The 19,257-nt window shown below is 38.9% G+C and overlaps 1 protein-coding gene across 3 annotated transcripts in view; it reads right to left on the bottom strand.

Moving 5' to 3' along the window:
• The window catches only part of FAT3 (FAT atypical cadherin 3), a 477,600-nt gene that overhangs the window by 152,640 nt on the left and 305,703 nt on the right, over positions 1 to 19,257 (bottom strand). For all 3 annotated transcript variants that reach the window (XM_088140551.1, XM_088140550.1, XM_088140552.1), the window contains exon 4: positions 17,606 to 17,667. In XM_088140551.1, the coding sequence (XP_087996677.1) occupies positions 17,606 to 17,667 (62 nt within the window). The remainder of the gene's footprint in view (positions 1 to 17,605; positions 17,668 to 19,257) is intronic.

Here is a 19,257-nt window from a genome sequence, read left to right as displayed (position 1 = left end):
ACGGCTAAAATATTTTACGAAACCCACAGCCTCCCAGATGACTCCCTTCTTAAATCTTAGGTCAATAAAATGAGACAAATGTATTGGTTTTTAATGCAGAAATATACTTCTTGTCCTATCCAGAAGAACTGAAATCTAGGGTTAGGAAAAAGATCTTCAACTGGCTCCTGAGTAGGATACTAGCCAAGACATAGGCTTAGTTCAATGCTGAAAGTTCTCCCTTAGGTATTCTCATGTTAAATATCCTCGTGTTAAATACACGTACACACATACACATACACCAAAGAAGGAAGTCATTCACCAGCTTACTTAAAAACAAAACAAACCTCTCTGTATTCCTAGAAGGAGATTCTATAAAGTGTCCACACAACAGCATTTTTGCCCTTGAAGTTAGGGACTGGTGGAAGAGGTCAAACATTATATCCTAACTTGCCTCTTTTATGACGGGATTAGGAGAAACATATTCAAATAGATTACTGACAACTTCTCAGACTGTGAAGCAGATTTGGGGCGGGGGGGGCTGGTAGATGTCTTTCCTTATATTGGTTATCAAGTGGTCATCTTTATTTTTTATTAAAATTAGAATGAAATATGGACCAGTTAGACTTTCTAGATCTCTGCCCAGGGTGTAGATTTTAGCCAGAGTTTAGATGGCCATAACCCTGCTATAACTCTAGACAGACATTTCTATTTGGTGTAATTTTATTTGCATTTGAGCTTTTTTTTTTTTGCTGTATTTTATATACATTAAACTTGTGTTATGAGCTTTGGTTATAGTAATAAACTTAACTACTACATCTACATGTGGGGTACACAGGTTTCTGGGGACAACCACATTTTGCATCCTGGGGAAATATACTCTAAGGCAGAGAAACAAGCTGGCCAAGTTGATGAGTAAATTTAATTTGATTTAGTTTAAGTCCAATTAAATACATTTAAACTTTTCCAGGACTGGATATGACTCTGCATCCCTTGACTTTGCATCCTATATCTCATGGGCCATAGTTCCTCAGGTCATCTCTTCTCATTCTTCTGGAGATGTGACCAAGGTCCTTTAATGAATAATGCTTTGGATTAAATAGTGTGGATAAAGTGAAAATAAACCTTCCTCTACACACCCGGTCTCTGCTTTCTGGGCAACAGATTCAGGTCAGACCAAAAAGGGTAATCAAAGTCACACAGGCTGGATCTGCAAATACCTGCTGGCTGTGACAGCTAAATGGGACCGCCACATTTGGAGGTAGTTTGCCTCTCAGTACCAGACAGAGGCGGCTGGAGATTTTGTTCCATTTTTAACTGACTGGACCCATTTGCACTTCCAAAACAAATATTATTTCATTGGATTCATTGGGCGGCTTACATCTCAAGAGCAAGACACAATACTGTAACAATAAGATAGAGAAAGAACCATGCATGCCTGGACAAAACAACACCCCCTACCCCCAAAAAATAATTATCAGGGCTAATAACCACTCTAACTCCAAGCTGGGAGAAAAGCCAGTTTTTCAAAGACTTCTGGAACAACTGGAGGGTGGGAGCCATAAGGATCCCTGGAGGGATACTATTCCAGAGGGATATGTGGGTCAGGATGAATCCAGTGATCTTCTCCCATTTTCTGTGAGTCAGCTCATAAAACAAACAAACGCTCAACTCAAGAACATTACGAAAATATGAATGAAAGATATGCATTTTGTGTTAACATGCTTTAAAATGTGTATTCTCAGTGTTGACATGGATATTTTGTGGAGGAAATAATAATTGTAAAATGTTCATGCTTTTCACAACACTACATACTGATTTGGAAATGGGATGCAGTGGCTTATGAATTGTGATGAAACTGGTGTATATCAGAAACAGACTGTTGTATCCATTCCTAGAACCAGATGTTGGGGATCAAAAATGGAGAAAGCTATTTCTTTGCACTCTACTTGGGGCTTCCTAGAAGCAACTGGGAGGCCACCTTTAGAATCATAATACAAACACCAATATTCTGATCTGATTCTTCTTATTTCCAAGAGATCCTGAGAAAAGAAATCTTGGTTTAACTGAAACACTCAGGTTAAGATGAAAAGAGGATGGTGAACGTACTAATACACACACACAACTTTTTTAAAAGAAAAAAAAAGAGAATAAAAAAAAATAAAAATCCAAACAAAGGACAGTTACAAGCACATAAGATGAAGTAAACTAAGTACAAATTATCGGAATATTGCTAATTTAGTTCTATGTATTTGATGACCTTTTTATCATTTTAAAACTACAGATCATTATTAAAATCTAGTTGCTATACAAGTATCAACCACAGTAACCAGCACAGTATGAAATGTAAGTTAAAGTGAAAAATTGCAGCCTTATCTAGTCAGTAAGAAATCTATCCCTATTTAAAGAATCATCCATGACTTATACATTAACATTTTTTGGAAAGACAAACTCAGATGGCAGATGTGATACAAGCCCATAGGTGGAACTAGAGCCCCAAAATGGTTTCCATATTAAATTAAATTCTGTATCAGATTTATTTTTTAAACAGAAGCATCAAGGCATAGTCCCACAACTTAACTTTGCTATTCTTCTACTGAAGCAGTAGTATTTTCTAGTGAGAAACGTTGAGTATCCTAACAGTTATTAACATGCAAAGCTAGTTCAGTATACCTTGTAGAAATATAAAGTTCAGTAATATTTAGTAGAAAGATGGCAGGCTGGAAAGGTAATTCAACTTTTGGAATTTTATTTCATTGCATCATAAATTATTTTCCAAAATCACTAAGCTTTGGAACTACTATTAAATGTTACACGAAAGGATTACAGAGCACCTCCAGTCTCAACTCCTATGGAAGAACCACAAATTATTTATTTTCTGTGCGAAATGATTTCCTGATTGTCAGTCATTCGAATTGGCCAGCTGGATACTGGAGCATCCTGAATGTTTTCTTTGTGCTGTAATAGTGCTTCAATAAAAAAATAAAATCAAACACAGGAGCGAAAGAAGAAGATCCAGATTCCACAGGCCAGAGAACGGGCAAAACTTTGATGGACGGTGCCTGTGGTTAGGGGAGGTGTGCCTTAATGGTGGTGTGTGTGTGTGTGTGTGTGTGCTTGAAAGCTGCAACAGGCCATGAAGAAATTCTGGGAGTTGAAGTCCACACATCTTAAAGTCGCTGAGGTTGAGGAACACTGCCTTACAGGATTGCTGGAATTGACAGGGGTGTCTGTGGGACGTGGGGGGGCTGAACCACATATAAGCAAGACAAGAAATTTCTGAGTCCCCCCCCCCCCTTCTGGATATGGGTAGAGGGTTTTATTTATGCATTCATTCATTTATTTACTTACTAACTTATCAGATTTATATTCTCCCTATCTACTAGAACAATGGTTCTTGAACTGGGGGTAATTACCTTCAAAGGGGTGATTTGGGGGTATCATACCCTGGAGATTATAGAGCAATTTCTACTTGCTTGCTTGTTTGAGTATGCAGCTTGGGACTGCTAAGATGCTTGTATACAACAACGTAATTTGGGAGTTCTTTTTGTGAGGTTAATGACATTATTTGAGATCAGGAAAAGGGGTAATTGGATCAAACAGCCTAAGAACCTGGGGAAGAAGCTGGAGAATTTTGGGAGTTGAAGTCCACACATCTTAAACTCGCTGAGGTTGAGGAACACTGCTGTAAGGTGTGTTGGGCTGAGAGATGGAGAGTGGTCCAAAGTCAACCCTATGAGAGTTCCATGCAAAGATAAAAACTGCCCCACTGATTCTTAGTAAGGATACTGCTCCTGATAAAGGTCTCTGGGGAGGAAAGTTGAGGGCCCATAGGGCCCCCTGGGGCTGAAAGTTTCCCATTCCAGTCACCAATTAGCGTTCTCCCAGTATTTCCTTTCTAATTCAAAAACAGGAAAAGGTCTAACCTAAAAAAGGGACAGGATTTAGAGATACGATAACTCGAAACCTGACTGTATTGCAAATGTCGCTGCGTTATGATTCTCCTGAGTGATTCTGACGGAAAGAAAAGATTAATTCAACAGTGACATTTTGATTCGTTTTGATATCTTCATCATGGATTTCCTACAGGGATGTTCGGAATAAGCACATTTCTCAAACAAGGGAAACAGCGAGGGAAGGAAGAGCAACATGTACCTTACAAATTATCTTTCTAATGTGACATGTTAGAAAATGATATTATAGTTCATGCTATCTCTCCATTTCTTGGCATCTAAAATTCCTCAGGCTACAAGGAAGAGATTGCTTTTGGAGGGCAAACTTCGCTGCACTTGACGCTTTAGAGATTTGGTATCCTTTCTTCCTAGAAAAAGATGTTCTGATTAATACATGCAACGTTTGGTCTACAATTATAAATTAAATTCTAATTCACAGCGCCAGCTGGCTACAGACAGCACTTAAAATATAAAGTTGTTACAGGCTGCCAAATATTACATAACTAAAATGTAGCAACTTTGCAATAAATAAATGAATACTATTATTTTTTTTTAAAAAAAACAACCCTCGCAAAAGACACATCCCATGTCATTTTGTCATGACAACCTGTCCAATTTCTTTACAGATACTTCTGGTGCAGAATAGACTATGAAACAGTATGCCTGTTTTTATGCACAGTGCTATGAAGAATATTTTTGTGTGGTATTTTACTCATTTTCAGCAGAATATGGAAAGATTACTTAAGATTACTGAAAAAGAAAAAAAAAAACCTGGTTGCTTGTTACTGTCTTCGCATTTGCTTTGCTTTTGATAATACCCTGGAAAACAGAAAGATGAAAAGAATGCCCATTAACGGAACAAGCCAAACCCGTAAAATCATACCATACGTGTGTTATTCCAGAATGAATGTTATGATTCTCTAAAGTTTGTTAAACTTTAAGATGTGTGGACTTCAAACTTTAAGATGTGTGGACTCAGCATGCTGGCTGAGGAATTCTGGGAGTTGAAGTCCACACATCTTAAAGTTGCCAAGTTTGAAAAACATTGCTCTAGGTGGTGTAATTTATTTATTTATTAGACATATACAGCCACCCATATTGTAACCACAACCTCGGGCGGCTCACAAAACAATAAAAACAGCACCCCCCCGCCAAACAACCACATTAAAACTCGTGGTGCCCTGGGGCAATACTCTCCAACATATCATCTTACCATCTTCCTGAGCTCCAGACACACACTACGACAATTCTTGTGGGAAAAGCCCTATTTTCAAGGCTTTGCAGAAGGGTAGAGGTCTGCCAGATCTCAGGGGGAAGGGGCAGAGGCAGCTACAGAGAAGGCGCACTAGAGGGCAACATTTAAGGGAAGGGCTCTGGAGCATGCCTACCCCATTTGACCTAGTGGGACAGGTTATCTGGGTAGGCGGTCCTGCAAGTAACCTAGTTCTGTGCCATTTAGGGCTTTAAAAATGTTCATCAGTACCTTGAATTGCATGTGGGAAAAAACTGGAAGCCAGTGCAGCTCATTTGGCAGCAGTGTAATACAGGCAAACTGCTCACACTGCCATATTCTGGTCCAGTTGTAATTTCTGGATGGTCTTCAAGGATAGCCCCATGTAAAATGAATTACAGTAATCAAATCAAGAAGAGATCAGGGTGTGAGTGACTGTGAGCAAGGCCTCCTGGTCCAAGAATGGGCACAAGTGGCGCACAAGATGGATCTGGGCAAACATCCCACTGGCCATGGCTGCCACCATGGAGCTGGAGCCATGGGTCCAGGAGGACCCCCAAATGACACATCAGCTCTGACCAGGGGAGTGCTATCCTGGCAAAAGTCAAAGATATCTCTAGATCCTGAAGGGCCAAAACCCTATAGCGGCTCTGTCTTGCTAGGGTTGAGTTGAAGCTGGTTCCTCCTCATGCAAACCCTTACAGCCTTTAGGTACTGGGCCAACACTGGGCCAACATCACTTGATGGACCAGAGGTGGAGATGTATAACTGGGTATCATCAGCATATTGATGATATTGTACCCCATGCCACTGGATAACCTCTCCCAGTAGTCTCATTTAAATATGAAAGAGGGAGGGCTGGAGCCATGAGACACCACACACTGAGGGAGCTTAGGGCTTTATCTCTTCTTCCTCACCAACACCAATGTTGTTACCTCTCCTTTAATTTTAACTGTATTGCCAGAAGTTTTTGCTGAGAGGTTACTATTTTAAACCTATTCTAACACAATATGAAAAAAAGCATTTTTCCACTGTAGGTCATCTGGGCTGGAAATTCTGGAATTTTGGCCGTCACACAATCAAGGTCCCATAAATGCAGGTTTGGGTCAAATAAAACCCATGAGTCCATCCTTGTCTTAAATAGGCTATAATTTAGGAGGATTGTGAATCAGGATGGACAATCTATGAAAAGAGTGCAAATGTACCTATCTGTTCACCCCGAGTTTATAACCTAATATACAATTCCAATCACAGTTGCATGGAGTAGTGGATAAAGTGATGGACAAAGAGTGGAGGGATCAAGTCTATCCTCAGCCATGGAAATTCTCAGAGTACCTTTGGGACAGTCACTTGCTCTCAGTTATCTAACAGAACTGTTGTGCACTGAAAAAAGAAAACCGAAAGGAACCTCTGTAGACTGCTTTGAGGTCCCAGTGGGAAAAGTGGGATATTAATCTAACAAGCCAGAGTCGCCACCATGTGAATTGTGATCTGCACAGCACCCAGTTGCTTACTCTGCTATGAACGAAATGGATGCCAATTTTATTCTGCAGTTCTACAAATGGTTTTCAGGGTAGCCTCTCTCCTTCAAATGTCTTTAAAAAACATTTTAAGGAAACCTTGAAGGCTACTTTATATTTAATCTTCAGGCCAACTCTTATCTATATATTTTATTAACACCATGCTACAAATTATGGTCAATTCTAATACTTTGCTTATGCATCATTTCTGCTTTTTGCTAAAATGATGCTATTTGTTTAACTGGGGAAGAAGGGGAAAACACCAATAGGCTCCTAATTTTTCCCTGTAATTGCATGTACCTGTTTCCTGCTATTGGTTTCAATCTTTGCGTATTTAAGTCAGAAAACCCTCTATGGAGATCTGCCTTAAACAGCTGCTTTAAAAACACAATGTTAACAGAGAAGCTCAGGTGAATACCCTTGGTTGATAGAAACACTTTCTATTTGGAGTGTGCAGGAATTTAGTGGTGGGCGCTCCTTGGCTAATGTCACTGATGAGTCTGCCGTTCTAGTGCCGACCAAGACGGTGGCATGTCCCTATCTAGATATCAGTTCTGGAATCAGAGGAAATAACCATGAGACCAGAGTGGTTCTTCCCACACAGTTCTTCCCCAGAAAGCTTCCCATATTTGTGTGTCTGCTACATTGACTGAAACATTATAGCAAGAATAAGCTAGACGCCTTGGCAATGCTTACAGGCTTTAACCGTCATTAACAAAATAATGCAGTGTTAAAGATACACTTCAGATAACACGAAAAGCTTGCGAAGGAAAACTGTGAAATACACCCTGCTGCTTGTGAATCTGTCAAGTACTGCAACATTTGGGGGGGGGGGGAGAAAGACCACAAGCTCATTTAATAAGTGTGCACTGTCCTTCTGGATGGCTCTCTGTTTTGGCAAATACTTATTTTTGCTCAATGAGCAGGCACCACGCTGAAGATCAAACAATACTGAACAAAGCAAGAGGAAATACCCATGGAACTTCCAGGGGAATGAAATCAACACTGGCAAAACTCTCAAGAAAAGGAAAAAAAAAAAAATGGAAATAAGACCTTCCTTCCTTCCTTCCTTCCTTCCTTCCTTCCTTCCTTCCTTCCTTCCTTCCTTCCTTCCTTCCTTCCTTCCTTCCTTCCTTCCTTCCTTCCTCAAATTTATATACTGCCCATTTCGCTATATAAGTGACTCTAGGCAGCTCACAAGTAAAAACAATAAAAATCTTACACAAATATACAAAGTTAAAAGACAGAGAGACAGAGTCCTCAAGCTGCCAACCATCCCCCAGAGCTGCAAACCCCCAATGGATCTCCAAACTAGTTGGCAGAGCCAAATTCCATGCTTTATCCACTGAAAACTTCTTACAGATTTGTCAAAAGGATTATAAGAAAACTTGAATTTGTGCCAAAGAGATGCTTGAATCCGTTTCATCTTTCATGAGCCGTTATCCTTTGAATAAATTCAATCCTCTTATCATAAGAGCTGTGAGGCTGCAATAATCAGTTTTTCAATGTTTTCCATGGTGATGCCCAATTATCTAATCAATGATCATTTAAAGAAAAATCTATACATGTTCTCTATTGTTGCAGTGGCCACTTTTTAACTAGCTTTGCACAGTGGAAGATTTTTATTCTTTTATTCGTTATTATTTATCCCTGCCTTCCTCTAAGCCTTCATCGGCTTACTAGTCCTGCACACCAGTGAATAGAAATTGTGAAAAAATGTCCCATGTACATTCTGTACGTCCACATGCTAATTTTGAGTGGCCCATGTTTGAACCAAATTTGTTGGTTTGGAATCTTTCATTTGTTCCGGATACGGGCGAAAATGTGGTTATTTTCAGCATGAGTGTGATGGGGGTGGAGTGGGGGTAAGAGTGAGAAGAAGTTGAGGGTGAAGACTTTGTTTTTGTGGACAACAGTCGGTGGACGTTGGGGACAGTGGTGCCTTGGGAAGAAGGAAAGAGAAGGAACAAGGATGAGCAAGTGAGGGTGGGTTAGCAGGATATGCCAGGCTGGGAAGAGACAAAGGAGGGAAGGTGCTCAGATGATCAGAGGATGGGCAGACCAGGAGGAAGGAGGAGAAGAGAGGGGGTGATAGACACCAACTCACTACGTAAAAATAATCTGGGATCCCTCTGAGTTTTGTTTCTGCCAACTGAAAACAGTTTGGTAGAACTTTCAGAAGCTGTATCTTCTGGTTTGTCCACATCCTACAAGTGGGAACAGGTCTTCAACGTCTTTCTTCTCTCTCTCTTGACAGAACTGTGCAGTTGTAGTTACTTTGGAAATCTTTTCTATTGCCAAAAGGATGGAAGTGTGTGAGATTATCATCACTCAGGAAATTTCAGCAAGTAATACGTTATTCAGATTACTGCAATCCAGCAAGACAGCCAATGTGGTATAGTGGTGAAAGCGTTAGACAGCCAAATTTGTTCTTAGCCATGGAAAGTTACTGGGTGACTTTGGGCCAGTGTCTCTTTCTCTCCCTACACTTCACAGTGGAGATAAAATAAAGGGAAATCCCCATATGAGCTCTTGGAGGAAAGGTGGAATGGAAAGCTAACAAACATAAATATAAAAAATTAGCAATCTCACTGAATTTGGGGTAGTGTTTTTGTATGGTGAGGTATCCAGGCCATTGCAAAAGATTGTGTCATGTCACCCAGGCCAGAAAGTGTTGCCAACTGTAGCTTACTTTATTTCTTCTAATTGTGGCTTGGACAACTGAGCCATAAAAATGAACGTGTTTACACGTTGCCTTCTTATATCTAAAAATCTGTTGCCTATACATAGCCTCAAATAAATACTATATTGTAGTCAAGCTGTACTGTACGCAAGTAGGCAAGTATATGGAGCTTGGTGTGGGCAGAACACCAGGCCATCACTGTGGCCAACGTAGAGGAAGGTTTAAATCCAGAAATGGATTACTTAAGCCAGCTTCATTTCTAGCAGGAGACAAGCAGCTTAAGGCTGCAATATGGAAGAATCCTAAGCAGACCAGTAAGATGACCTACAAATAAATGAATTAATTAAACTTCAAGGTTTCCAGAAGCACCCTTGAAGTCACTCAAAGGCCTGCTTCTTTTTTCCATGTTTGTGAAAAATGGATTTTCAGAACTCAAGACCAAGAAGACCAAACATTGAAACAGACCGAATTTTACATCATTTCTAAAACATTAACGTATCTCGATCTTAATACTGAAGGGTGCCATGCATCCTAGTTACATTCCTAATTAATGTATGAAATGTAAAGGAAAAAAAAGATAAATCATTAAAATGTCTTCTCTGCCTGTTTTCAAAAGAGAAACAGACAGAGTTGGTTGCTGTTTTTTTCTATTGTCTGAATAAGTTTATGAAACTGTAGTCAGCACCCCGATGCAGCGCCATGAACTCCTCGAAGAATTTCACTGTATGGACCACACGGAAAGGACACTACTGGAAACGCAGCTTACTCGGCAATGTCGCTGGCAATTTTCCATCTCTTTTGATCCTTTCAAGGAGATAATTCTGACAGCTAGCAGTGTTTTTCACTCTGCAAGGCCAGATGCTTTTTCGTTTAGTTAGTGTTCGGAGTACAGAGACTAAGTACAATGAAGCAGGCCAGAAAGCATATTTCAGTTTTCTTCTAGTTCTCGGACTTTTCTTTGTGGAACTCAAATGCATGCCACCATCACAGAACTTGCGATGGGCTGTATCTAAAATTGCCCAGCTGACAAAGCCAAGTAGGGTGCAGTGGCCAAGATGCTGGATCAGGAGAAATGAAGCCCAGCAAGTTCATCCCCAGCCATGCAAATTCACTGGACTTTGGAGCACTCATTTCAGCTCAGCTCAACTGACTCCACTGGGTTTTGTTAGAAGGAAAATTTGGAGGAGGAAGTACTACGTACGGCATTTTGAGCTCCTGGAGGAAAACTGAAATATAAATCTAATAGAAACAAAGACCAGGCAGTCTTAGGGAGAAAAAGAAAACAGGAAATATGTATTTAATAAGTGAGGACCATATCTGATTATATCAGAATTTTCTTCACCTTGGTGTCTTCCAAATAAGCATACTAGCAGGAATGCTGAGAATTAGAGTCCTGAATTATCTGGCTGGCACTCAGCTGTAAGCACTGACCTTGCAGTTGGACCCTGCTTTCTTATACTGCATCACCAGGGAAAATTACCATTGGAACGGCTGGTTTGCTGGGCTGATATGTCATATGGTGATGACAAGATGGTGAAACTCTGAATCTCTATCATTTTTGTTATGTGAGGGTTTCACTCTTTGTTCAACTGTCCTTTGTGGTGCTTATCTGGACTGTCTAGATTACAGAGTTTGGATGTAGCTTTAATGACACATCTGCTCCATCACTGGAAAACATAGGGGCTATCTTAGGGAATATCTACAGAGCTACTGTGTGGAATACAAGTTACGTTTTACCAGACATGCATCTGGGGAAACCATAAGCCTCCTTCTCAGCTATCCCAACCTGCAACCATCCATATATGTATGGGACACAAATCCCAGATAGCATGTTATTTGGGCATTTTCAGAGTTGTCACCATGCTCATCTGGAGTTGCCAGATTGTGCAAATGATCTAAAGTAACATTCAGATAAAATACCAATCTCGCAGAGCTTCCTGCAGCAATGATCAAGAAATCTACAGTGTGCTTGCTCATACTGGCCTCCTCCAGATGTATCTGGGCAATTTCAAAATTCTTGGCCATTACAGTCAACTGTGGTCAGACCTATTTAACAGGGAAGGGAAGGGAAGGGAAGGGAAGGGAAGGGAAGGGAAGGGAAGGGAAGGGAAGGGAAGGGAAGTATTATTGTATATTTTTAGCATCACATCAAATTGTCTAACATGACAATCCAATCCTTTAAAGAACATAAGGGTTAAATATTGCTCTTAATAAAACCCATGGACATGCAAAATAAAGAAGGCTAAGGTTTGGGCGGTCCTGATGAAGAGCTGTACATGCAAACTCAAAGCTTTCTTCCATTACTTTTAAGTGTTCTTGTGAAGAGCTTTTGAAGACTAGAGATTTTTTTTTAAAAAACAACAACCCTAAACTCAGTGGGCACAAAAATATTCTTTTTAGAATTGCCTGCTTGTCTAAGAAGATATGAATGGCTCAACATTTGCTTGACCTCATTCCAAAACTGCTCAATACTGGAACTGAGAATAACAGTTTGGATCTATTTTTTCTTTTTAAAGCATCAGTGTGCAAGTCAATGAGCTGTAACTGGATTAAACATTTCACTTCCATCAAACGGCACATGCAGACTGGCAGAGCAGAACAGCCATAATTTATATTTTCTCAAGCTCAAAGTAAGCTGATGGGGGGAAAAAAATCTGGGATATACATATCTGAGAATATTCCAGTCTGCATATCAGGTAGCTGTCATTCCTTTTGCTATCTGAATGAAAGCAGACAACTAATTGTCTAAGCATCGCAGGAAGAAAAACTTCCCAATAAAGCTACATCATAACATGCTTACAGTGATATTGTTATAGTGGTCAACGCTAATGCATATCTCCACTTTGCAGAAAAAGGTAGGGCTGCTACTGAAAATAAGAGAGAAATAATCCCTGACAAAAGGGAGAAAACAAAATCTGTCATGGACTTCTAAGGCTGAGCTTTGTTAGAGCTATCAAAATGAGTCCACTATGGAACCAAGAAGAACACTGAATGAATGGAGTCAAATAATACCTATTGTTCTCTAGCAACGTTCTGTGCTTTTGCTTGTGAGAAATGCAAGTGAAAAAATACAGTTATGAAAGTAGTGTGCGAACATAGTCTCCCCCGCCCCAATCCTTCCGATATATGTAGCTTAGTGTTGAACTGTTTGTTGGGTTCTTGGTATCCCCTGAGTTTTGTTTATTTTCCTGCAGACATTTCATCACCATGCTAGCTAACGTCATACGTTCAGGGGAGTGTGGGTTTTGCTGGTGGTTTATATATAGTAACTTGCTTGGATGTTTCTACTGGGAAAGTTGCATCTTTAAAAAAAAAAATCTGCATTAGGGCAATTTGCGTAACAAAAAAACCAACATGAAAACAACATGGAAAATATACTGGATGTACTGAAAAGCTCCAGAGAAAGAATAGGGAGTGTGAGCGTAACAGACGGTGGAGTTAAAAAGAAATATTTGGGTGTTGAGAGTATATTCTGCACCTCCAAAAGTAACAATTTAATATATGGGCATTTGTAAGTTCCTGCTGCTTTTGTGAAAAAAAAAACACAAAAAAAACAGTGTTGTACTGCAGGCCTGGACCCTTTGATGATGTCATGATATACGTTCAAAAGGAGTCAGGCTGGCATCATGACAGAGAGATGCTGCTTTATCAGACTGATCCATCGGACACCCCTTCCTCTCGACACCACTGGTTTAATGGTTTAAACCAGTGTTTTTCAAACTTGGCAACTTCAAGATGTATGGACTTCAACTCCTAGAATTCCCCAGCCAGCATGATAATAGCTATAGAAAGCACTCATATGTTTCTATGTTTCACTTTTGTATCTTGGATATTTTTTTCAAAATAAAACATCTGCCCAATCCTTATAGGGAGATATACAAATCCAAGTGTCTAGGGGCCAATGCTTTTGATGGATCTTTTGCATCTGAGTCAATCAAATTGAGTATAGTTTAAAAAGAACCCATGACACAATGATGATAGCATTATCAGCAAATTCATTGTAAATAAATACAGAGATGATATATACTGGAACGCAAAATAACAACACAGACAGAGTTAGCAGGCTCCTACTATCCAGGGAAATTATCGTGAATGCCCCCCCCTCCAAAATCACCTTAATGAACAATAAACAAAAATCTCACTAAGTTAATATGTTCATTCTTTTTAGACATCTTCAGATTTTCTGTTTTGCTTCCAGCTCTTTCAACCTATTTGAGCTTTGTACAAATTCTTATGAATAGATGTTTAAGAGTATTACATCACTGTCTAATTTAGAGCAAATGAGAAACAATTTAAAAGTTTCCGTCCTCACTGGGGCCCATCAACACCCACCTCCATTCCTTTCATACATTCCTACCCCATGTGAACGGAAAACGGAAGCTTTTAGGTCCATCACCAATTAGATATCTTTTCAAAAGGAGCCAATTTTATTTTCTTTTAATGCCAATCAGACACCAATGGGAGGAAGAGTATGAAAAAAAATCCGGAAAGTTCCAGTGGTAAAACAGGGAGACCATAGTAATACTGACAATTAAGGGCTCCCCCAGGAGGTTAATTAATCACTTTAAGAGCCAAACATTTCAGAAACTACTTGCAAATGTCATAAAAGAAAGAATTGTCTCCTCCAGACAATTTAGGGCTAAACTGTTAAGAGTTTTGTTGTTTGGGAAAAAAGTACTGAAGGAGTAAATGTTTTAGGCATGTATTAAGTGGACCTGTCAGGGCAGGAAGAAGAGGTGAAATCAATCTGGGCCTCCAAACTGGTATCTATCTGTCCATATTCTGACTTGTACTAATCGTGAAAGTCTTGAAACAGTAGAGAATAGGAGATAGGTTGGGCTGTGGAGTTTGGCAAAAATGGCATTCTGAAATTCTTCAGCAAATTTGTGGAAAAAATAAAATAGATAAATGGTGTCTCTAATATCATGTACTGAAAATTTAATTCTCCAAAAATTGTTGAACGACACCCCTATTGAAAAAGCCCAAGGAGATGTGTTCTATGATGACTCCCTCTCTTGGGATTTAATTCATGGAGGGTGCAAACAGCTAGAAGGACAGAGTGTTGATTCAACATTTGGTCACCTTATAGTTAAATAAGTAAAGGAATCTCATACTCCACCAGTAATGAGGAGACAGATTGGTCTCTCCAGCTCCCTCAAGGGAGGATACTTAAGACTTTCCCCCATAATCCTGGCTGTTGCATCCTCCCAGTCACCTGGGGAAAATCTGTTTTGTAGATGACCACTATTCAATCCTTTACTCCTGAGGAAATTCCCCTCTGCCCCTTTACTCAAGAGGAAAAGTGGAAAACCTTCTATTCTTGGCTTTCTTGCCCTTCCTGTAGCTCAGCAGAGTGGCCAGGATGCGTGAGAGGCTAAATTCTCTGCTTGAACAACAGAGAAAGGGTTCCACAGAATTCCAGAAAAGGATAGAAGACTTTTATAATGTAACTGAGACTTGAAGACAATGGGAAAAAAGGAAAAGAAAATATCATGACTCCTGCAGGCTTTACTCAGTGGCAATTCTTCCATGTAGGAATATACATTTGCACACACACATGCACGCACACACAGACACAATACAGGTAGAACAAAACAGGTCTCAGGATACCAAGGCGCAGCTGAGATCAATCCATAAAGTAACTCAATGAAAGGATCCTAATCTGCTTGTAGCCCCACTTGATAGCTATTTTCTTCTATTTCCCCAATCCCTTTTCTGATTTGGGACAGTTCAATTACCTGGCTGAAGCAAGACTGAGAAGTGATACAATCTCCTACCATGATGGATGGCAAAAGAACAATGGCAAAAAATGGAGCTTTCCCATTATCTTTTTGAAGGCCACCTACATTTGATTGGTTCTTCAGAGTTGGATTTTCCTGGGTACTGATGATCTCTGCTCACTATATAGAAGGACAGGTTTAACTCTTTTGGGTTAATCAAAATCCACTACAGCACCAGAAAGAATTTGTGGCTAAAATTCTTTTTTTCTTTCAAAAGGATTACTAAAGCAAATTCTTGTTCATCCAGCTGAAGGAAAAAGGGGAAGGACAATTTCCCTGTCCAGCACTATCTGGATCTGATAGTGGTTTCCCAGAAATATGTGGCTGGCAACAAGATTGCCTTCTGTGTATTCCAGCAGGACTCTTCTTGGAAGTCACAGGAGGTAAACAAGATTCTTAGAATCAACACCATAAATTATATTCTAAAACAAAGCTTATGGTAACCCATGGCCCAAACAGAAAAGCTATGAGGTAAATTTAAAACTTTAAAATTCTAACTGAATGTTTTTGTACCAGGTCCAAGTTGGTGGATCTTGGCTTCCAAACTGTAGCTATAGACTTCATGTCAGGGGAAAAGCTTACTTTCACTTTAAGTAAGCTTTTCCCCTGACATGAATCACTGAAATCTTCCTAACAAGATTTACTAAAGTGAAAGGGACAGGATTACAAGAATTTCAGCAAATAAACTATTTCCCACCAGAATCAATTTATATTCTAAACCATAAAGGCAGGGCCGTTTATAATGGGTGAGCCTATAGGTGTCAATTTCCATCTTCCAAATCCATACTAGCCTGAGAACCGAACCCTGTGTCAACACAACACAAACAATGAACAATAAACAGAGCTCCTGAAAACATGCAGTCCACTCACTGTTGTAACTAATTCATTCCCTCTACAATCACATAGTTAAATGGCCAGCAAGACAGTTTTGTGTGCTCATTTCCATTATTCCCATCTCCCAAATCCCACAATCAATGCTACTGATTTAGTGTAAGTCTAATAAACGTTGCAATTTCTTCTCCAATTAAAAATAGACAACATGATTTTCTTTTAAGGGGTGCTTGTGAAATACTTTAGCTAGTTGGCACTTCTTACTACATATAGATGCTTTCCCTCTTCATTTTAGGGGGTACTTATAGGAAATATTTGATTTACTGACCGGCACAATCAGTAAAATCCATGCAGGCCCTATATAAAATTATGACATCCAATTTCCTGCCTCATTTTCAACTTGGCTATATATCATATTGTTCTGAGATTTGAAGTTTGTCCAAGGATCCATTGAAAAAGAGCTTGTATATATAGGTCCACAAGTCTCTTTTTTTGAGGTCCTTAGCACCATTCAAAACCATATCGCCAAAATTTGGTAGCAAAACACAAAAGCACGGTGGTACAATTTTCTGCTTTTTTAAAAGTAAGGAATACAATCACTCCCTCCCCCAACCCCAACATCTGAATAAAGGGACTAAAAATTCCAGTCTCATTTCTCTGCAAATGTCACCGCATCATCAGCTGTAGCCCTTGAAAACAACTTTTTTCCCTGTTGTTGCTCTTTCTTGCAATCGTTGAACCTTCCAAATTCTAAAAGCTTATTATCCTGACCTAATGACTGATGATAAAAGCTTCAGGATTAAAGAATGTCCCCAAATGTTTAAACTGGTTGATTATACTGAAGAGACTCTGCTTTCCTCAATTTATTTCCATTTTGAAAATTAGTGTACAAAATGGATGCAGTTGGAAGGGACTGGAAAATGGACACAAAGAATTTTGAGTTACTTTCTGCATGAACTCCATGATGCTAGATTTTCTCCTAGGAATCTGAAGGAGCAGTAGGGTCTTCTGAAGCACAGTGAAGCTCTGAGTTTCCACTTTTGCTCAATTTTATATATCTATATCTTTATCTATATTTATACTTATGTCTAAATAAACTATGCATCACAAAAATGTCGTATGTCAACAGTAACTCATTCAAATACCAAATCCTACATGAAACATTTACACTACCAAATTCTCACCATTTGACTAGGTCCATAAATCTCCTAGATCACAATGTAATTTATTTGGTTTGTCTTAGCACACAGTATGTGACTTGAGCCTCTGTTAATTTGTAAATGAAGTTTTATAGTTTAGTGTGTGGGCAGATCAAGGTAAGAATAGTTTATTCAACAGTAGCTTCATTTCAACAAAATCAGTATTTTACCACTGTACCCATCCTAAACCACAACTAAATAATAGATCATAGTTTAATGGTTAACTGGGACCTTCAAATCCAGTTCACATCTTGATGGTTTGCAACTGTGATCTCTGGGTAAATTATGTCTGACTCTTTTTTGTATGTAGCAGAATCAGAATGGAAAGGAACTATGTTTAAGGAATTGAAGAAAAGTGATGAACAGAAGGGAAGGTTCATTTGTGCAAAACCTATAAACTGGATCGTCCCTTCACTATCTTTATCTTACCTCAAGAAAATGTTCTGCCTGCTGTTCACGATCTAGCTTTCTTGAAGTTGTAGTTATGAGCCCTGTAAGAAAAAACAGAAATATTTTCAGTAATTGTGAAGTCAGTTGTCTCTTATACAGCATATCTAGCTCAAATAGCAAATGTTTCTGTTTCATCTGACTGTGATTAGTATTAAAAAGTTGGGCTGTGCACTAACTGGAATTGTTCTATTGCATTCACACGATATAGACCTACATTTGGTTAACCGATCACAGATACGCATCTAAAAAGACTGTGATGGACTCACATTGGAACTCAGTTTCCTTTGAAATCAGCAGGTGAAGTGAGCTATGACTTTATAGATCCCACTGACTTAAAACAACTGCTAAACTAGACAAAAGATTCCAGAGACCCTGTTTTACACACAGTTTAAATTTCACAGTTTGATTTCACACGTCCTGGACAAATATCCAGATTGAAGCACTGTTATATAAGAAAGTGTGTAATATTCTGGATTTTGCAGTGTTTGTTACTTTATTTATTTAATAAATAAATGTATATGGCCTCCATCTCATATATATGAGTCTGGACGACTAAAATTAAAAACAAATAAAATCAGGATAAAACCACCAAAATTTAAAAAACAAAGAGCTGCTGAGAACATTCATAATGTCCTGCATTCAAATTAACCATGAAATGGGCTCCCACATACTGCCAGAACCCCAGGCTAGATGGCAAAGCCAAGTTTTTAAAAATTTGCAAAAGGGTTGTGTTAAGTCTAATCTCAGGGAGGATAATATGCAGAAAAGGAGTATGCAATAGTATGCCAGAGAGAGTAAATGCATGCCATTAAAATAAATAAAAGGAAACAGAGCAAAATCTAGTTTATACCAACACCATTCACTCTGCCCCTTCATACCTTTATATTTGTGCAAACCATCACCTCCATGACATCCACACACCACTTGATAAACTGCCTTTGTTTTTGAAACCCATCAGCTCTCTCTTTGGAGGATCTAATAACTCCATCCAACCATGACTTTCTTGTGATCCCTTCCTCTTAATGCATCCTCTCCTCCTTCATGTATTTATTTTAAAATTTGATCCTCATTCATTCTCTCTATATGACCAAACCATCTCAGCATATTATTTCACCCTGGTTGCTCAATTTAGCATTCAGTCAACATTTCATTCTTGATCTTTCTCCCTCCCCCTACTCTCTTATTGAATATTTTAATGACAGTAATAAAAACTAATAGAGACTAAATTCAGAGAGAGAAAGGAAAGTAAAAAGAGAGAGTAAAAAGTACAGAGAAAGAAAAAGTTTTTAAAAAGAAAAGAAAAAGGAAAGACTGAAATAAAGAAAAAGAAAAGAAATATATAAAGAAGCGACTTCCGATCTTCATCACAACAAGTATAAATAAGTTTGGTAGCTCCTCACCCCCTACAAGGTTACAGATATCATTCCTTCCCATGACTCATCCCTTATCTATAAGCACATCCATAAGACTTCAACTTTTCAATCCTGATGTTAGCAAAAAGTCCATAAAGGGTTGCCAGAATTTCATTAAAAATGTCTTATTTTAACCTTGATCAAATAAACCAACTTTACATTCCTTCCTTTTACTTCTTAAAATCTTAATCTTTAATTCATTCAATATTGTCATAGGAT

The sequence above is a fragment of the Python bivittatus genome, unplaced genomic scaffold (genome assembly GCF_059951505.1).
Source record: "Python bivittatus isolate LINGU-HERP-01145 unplaced genomic scaffold, Pbiv_v1 ctg000340_np1212, whole genome shotgun sequence".
NCBI classification, from domain to species: domain Eukaryota; kingdom Metazoa; phylum Chordata; class Lepidosauria; order Squamata; family Pythonidae; genus Python; species Python bivittatus.
This window is presented reverse-complemented; position numbering and strand designations above follow the sequence as displayed.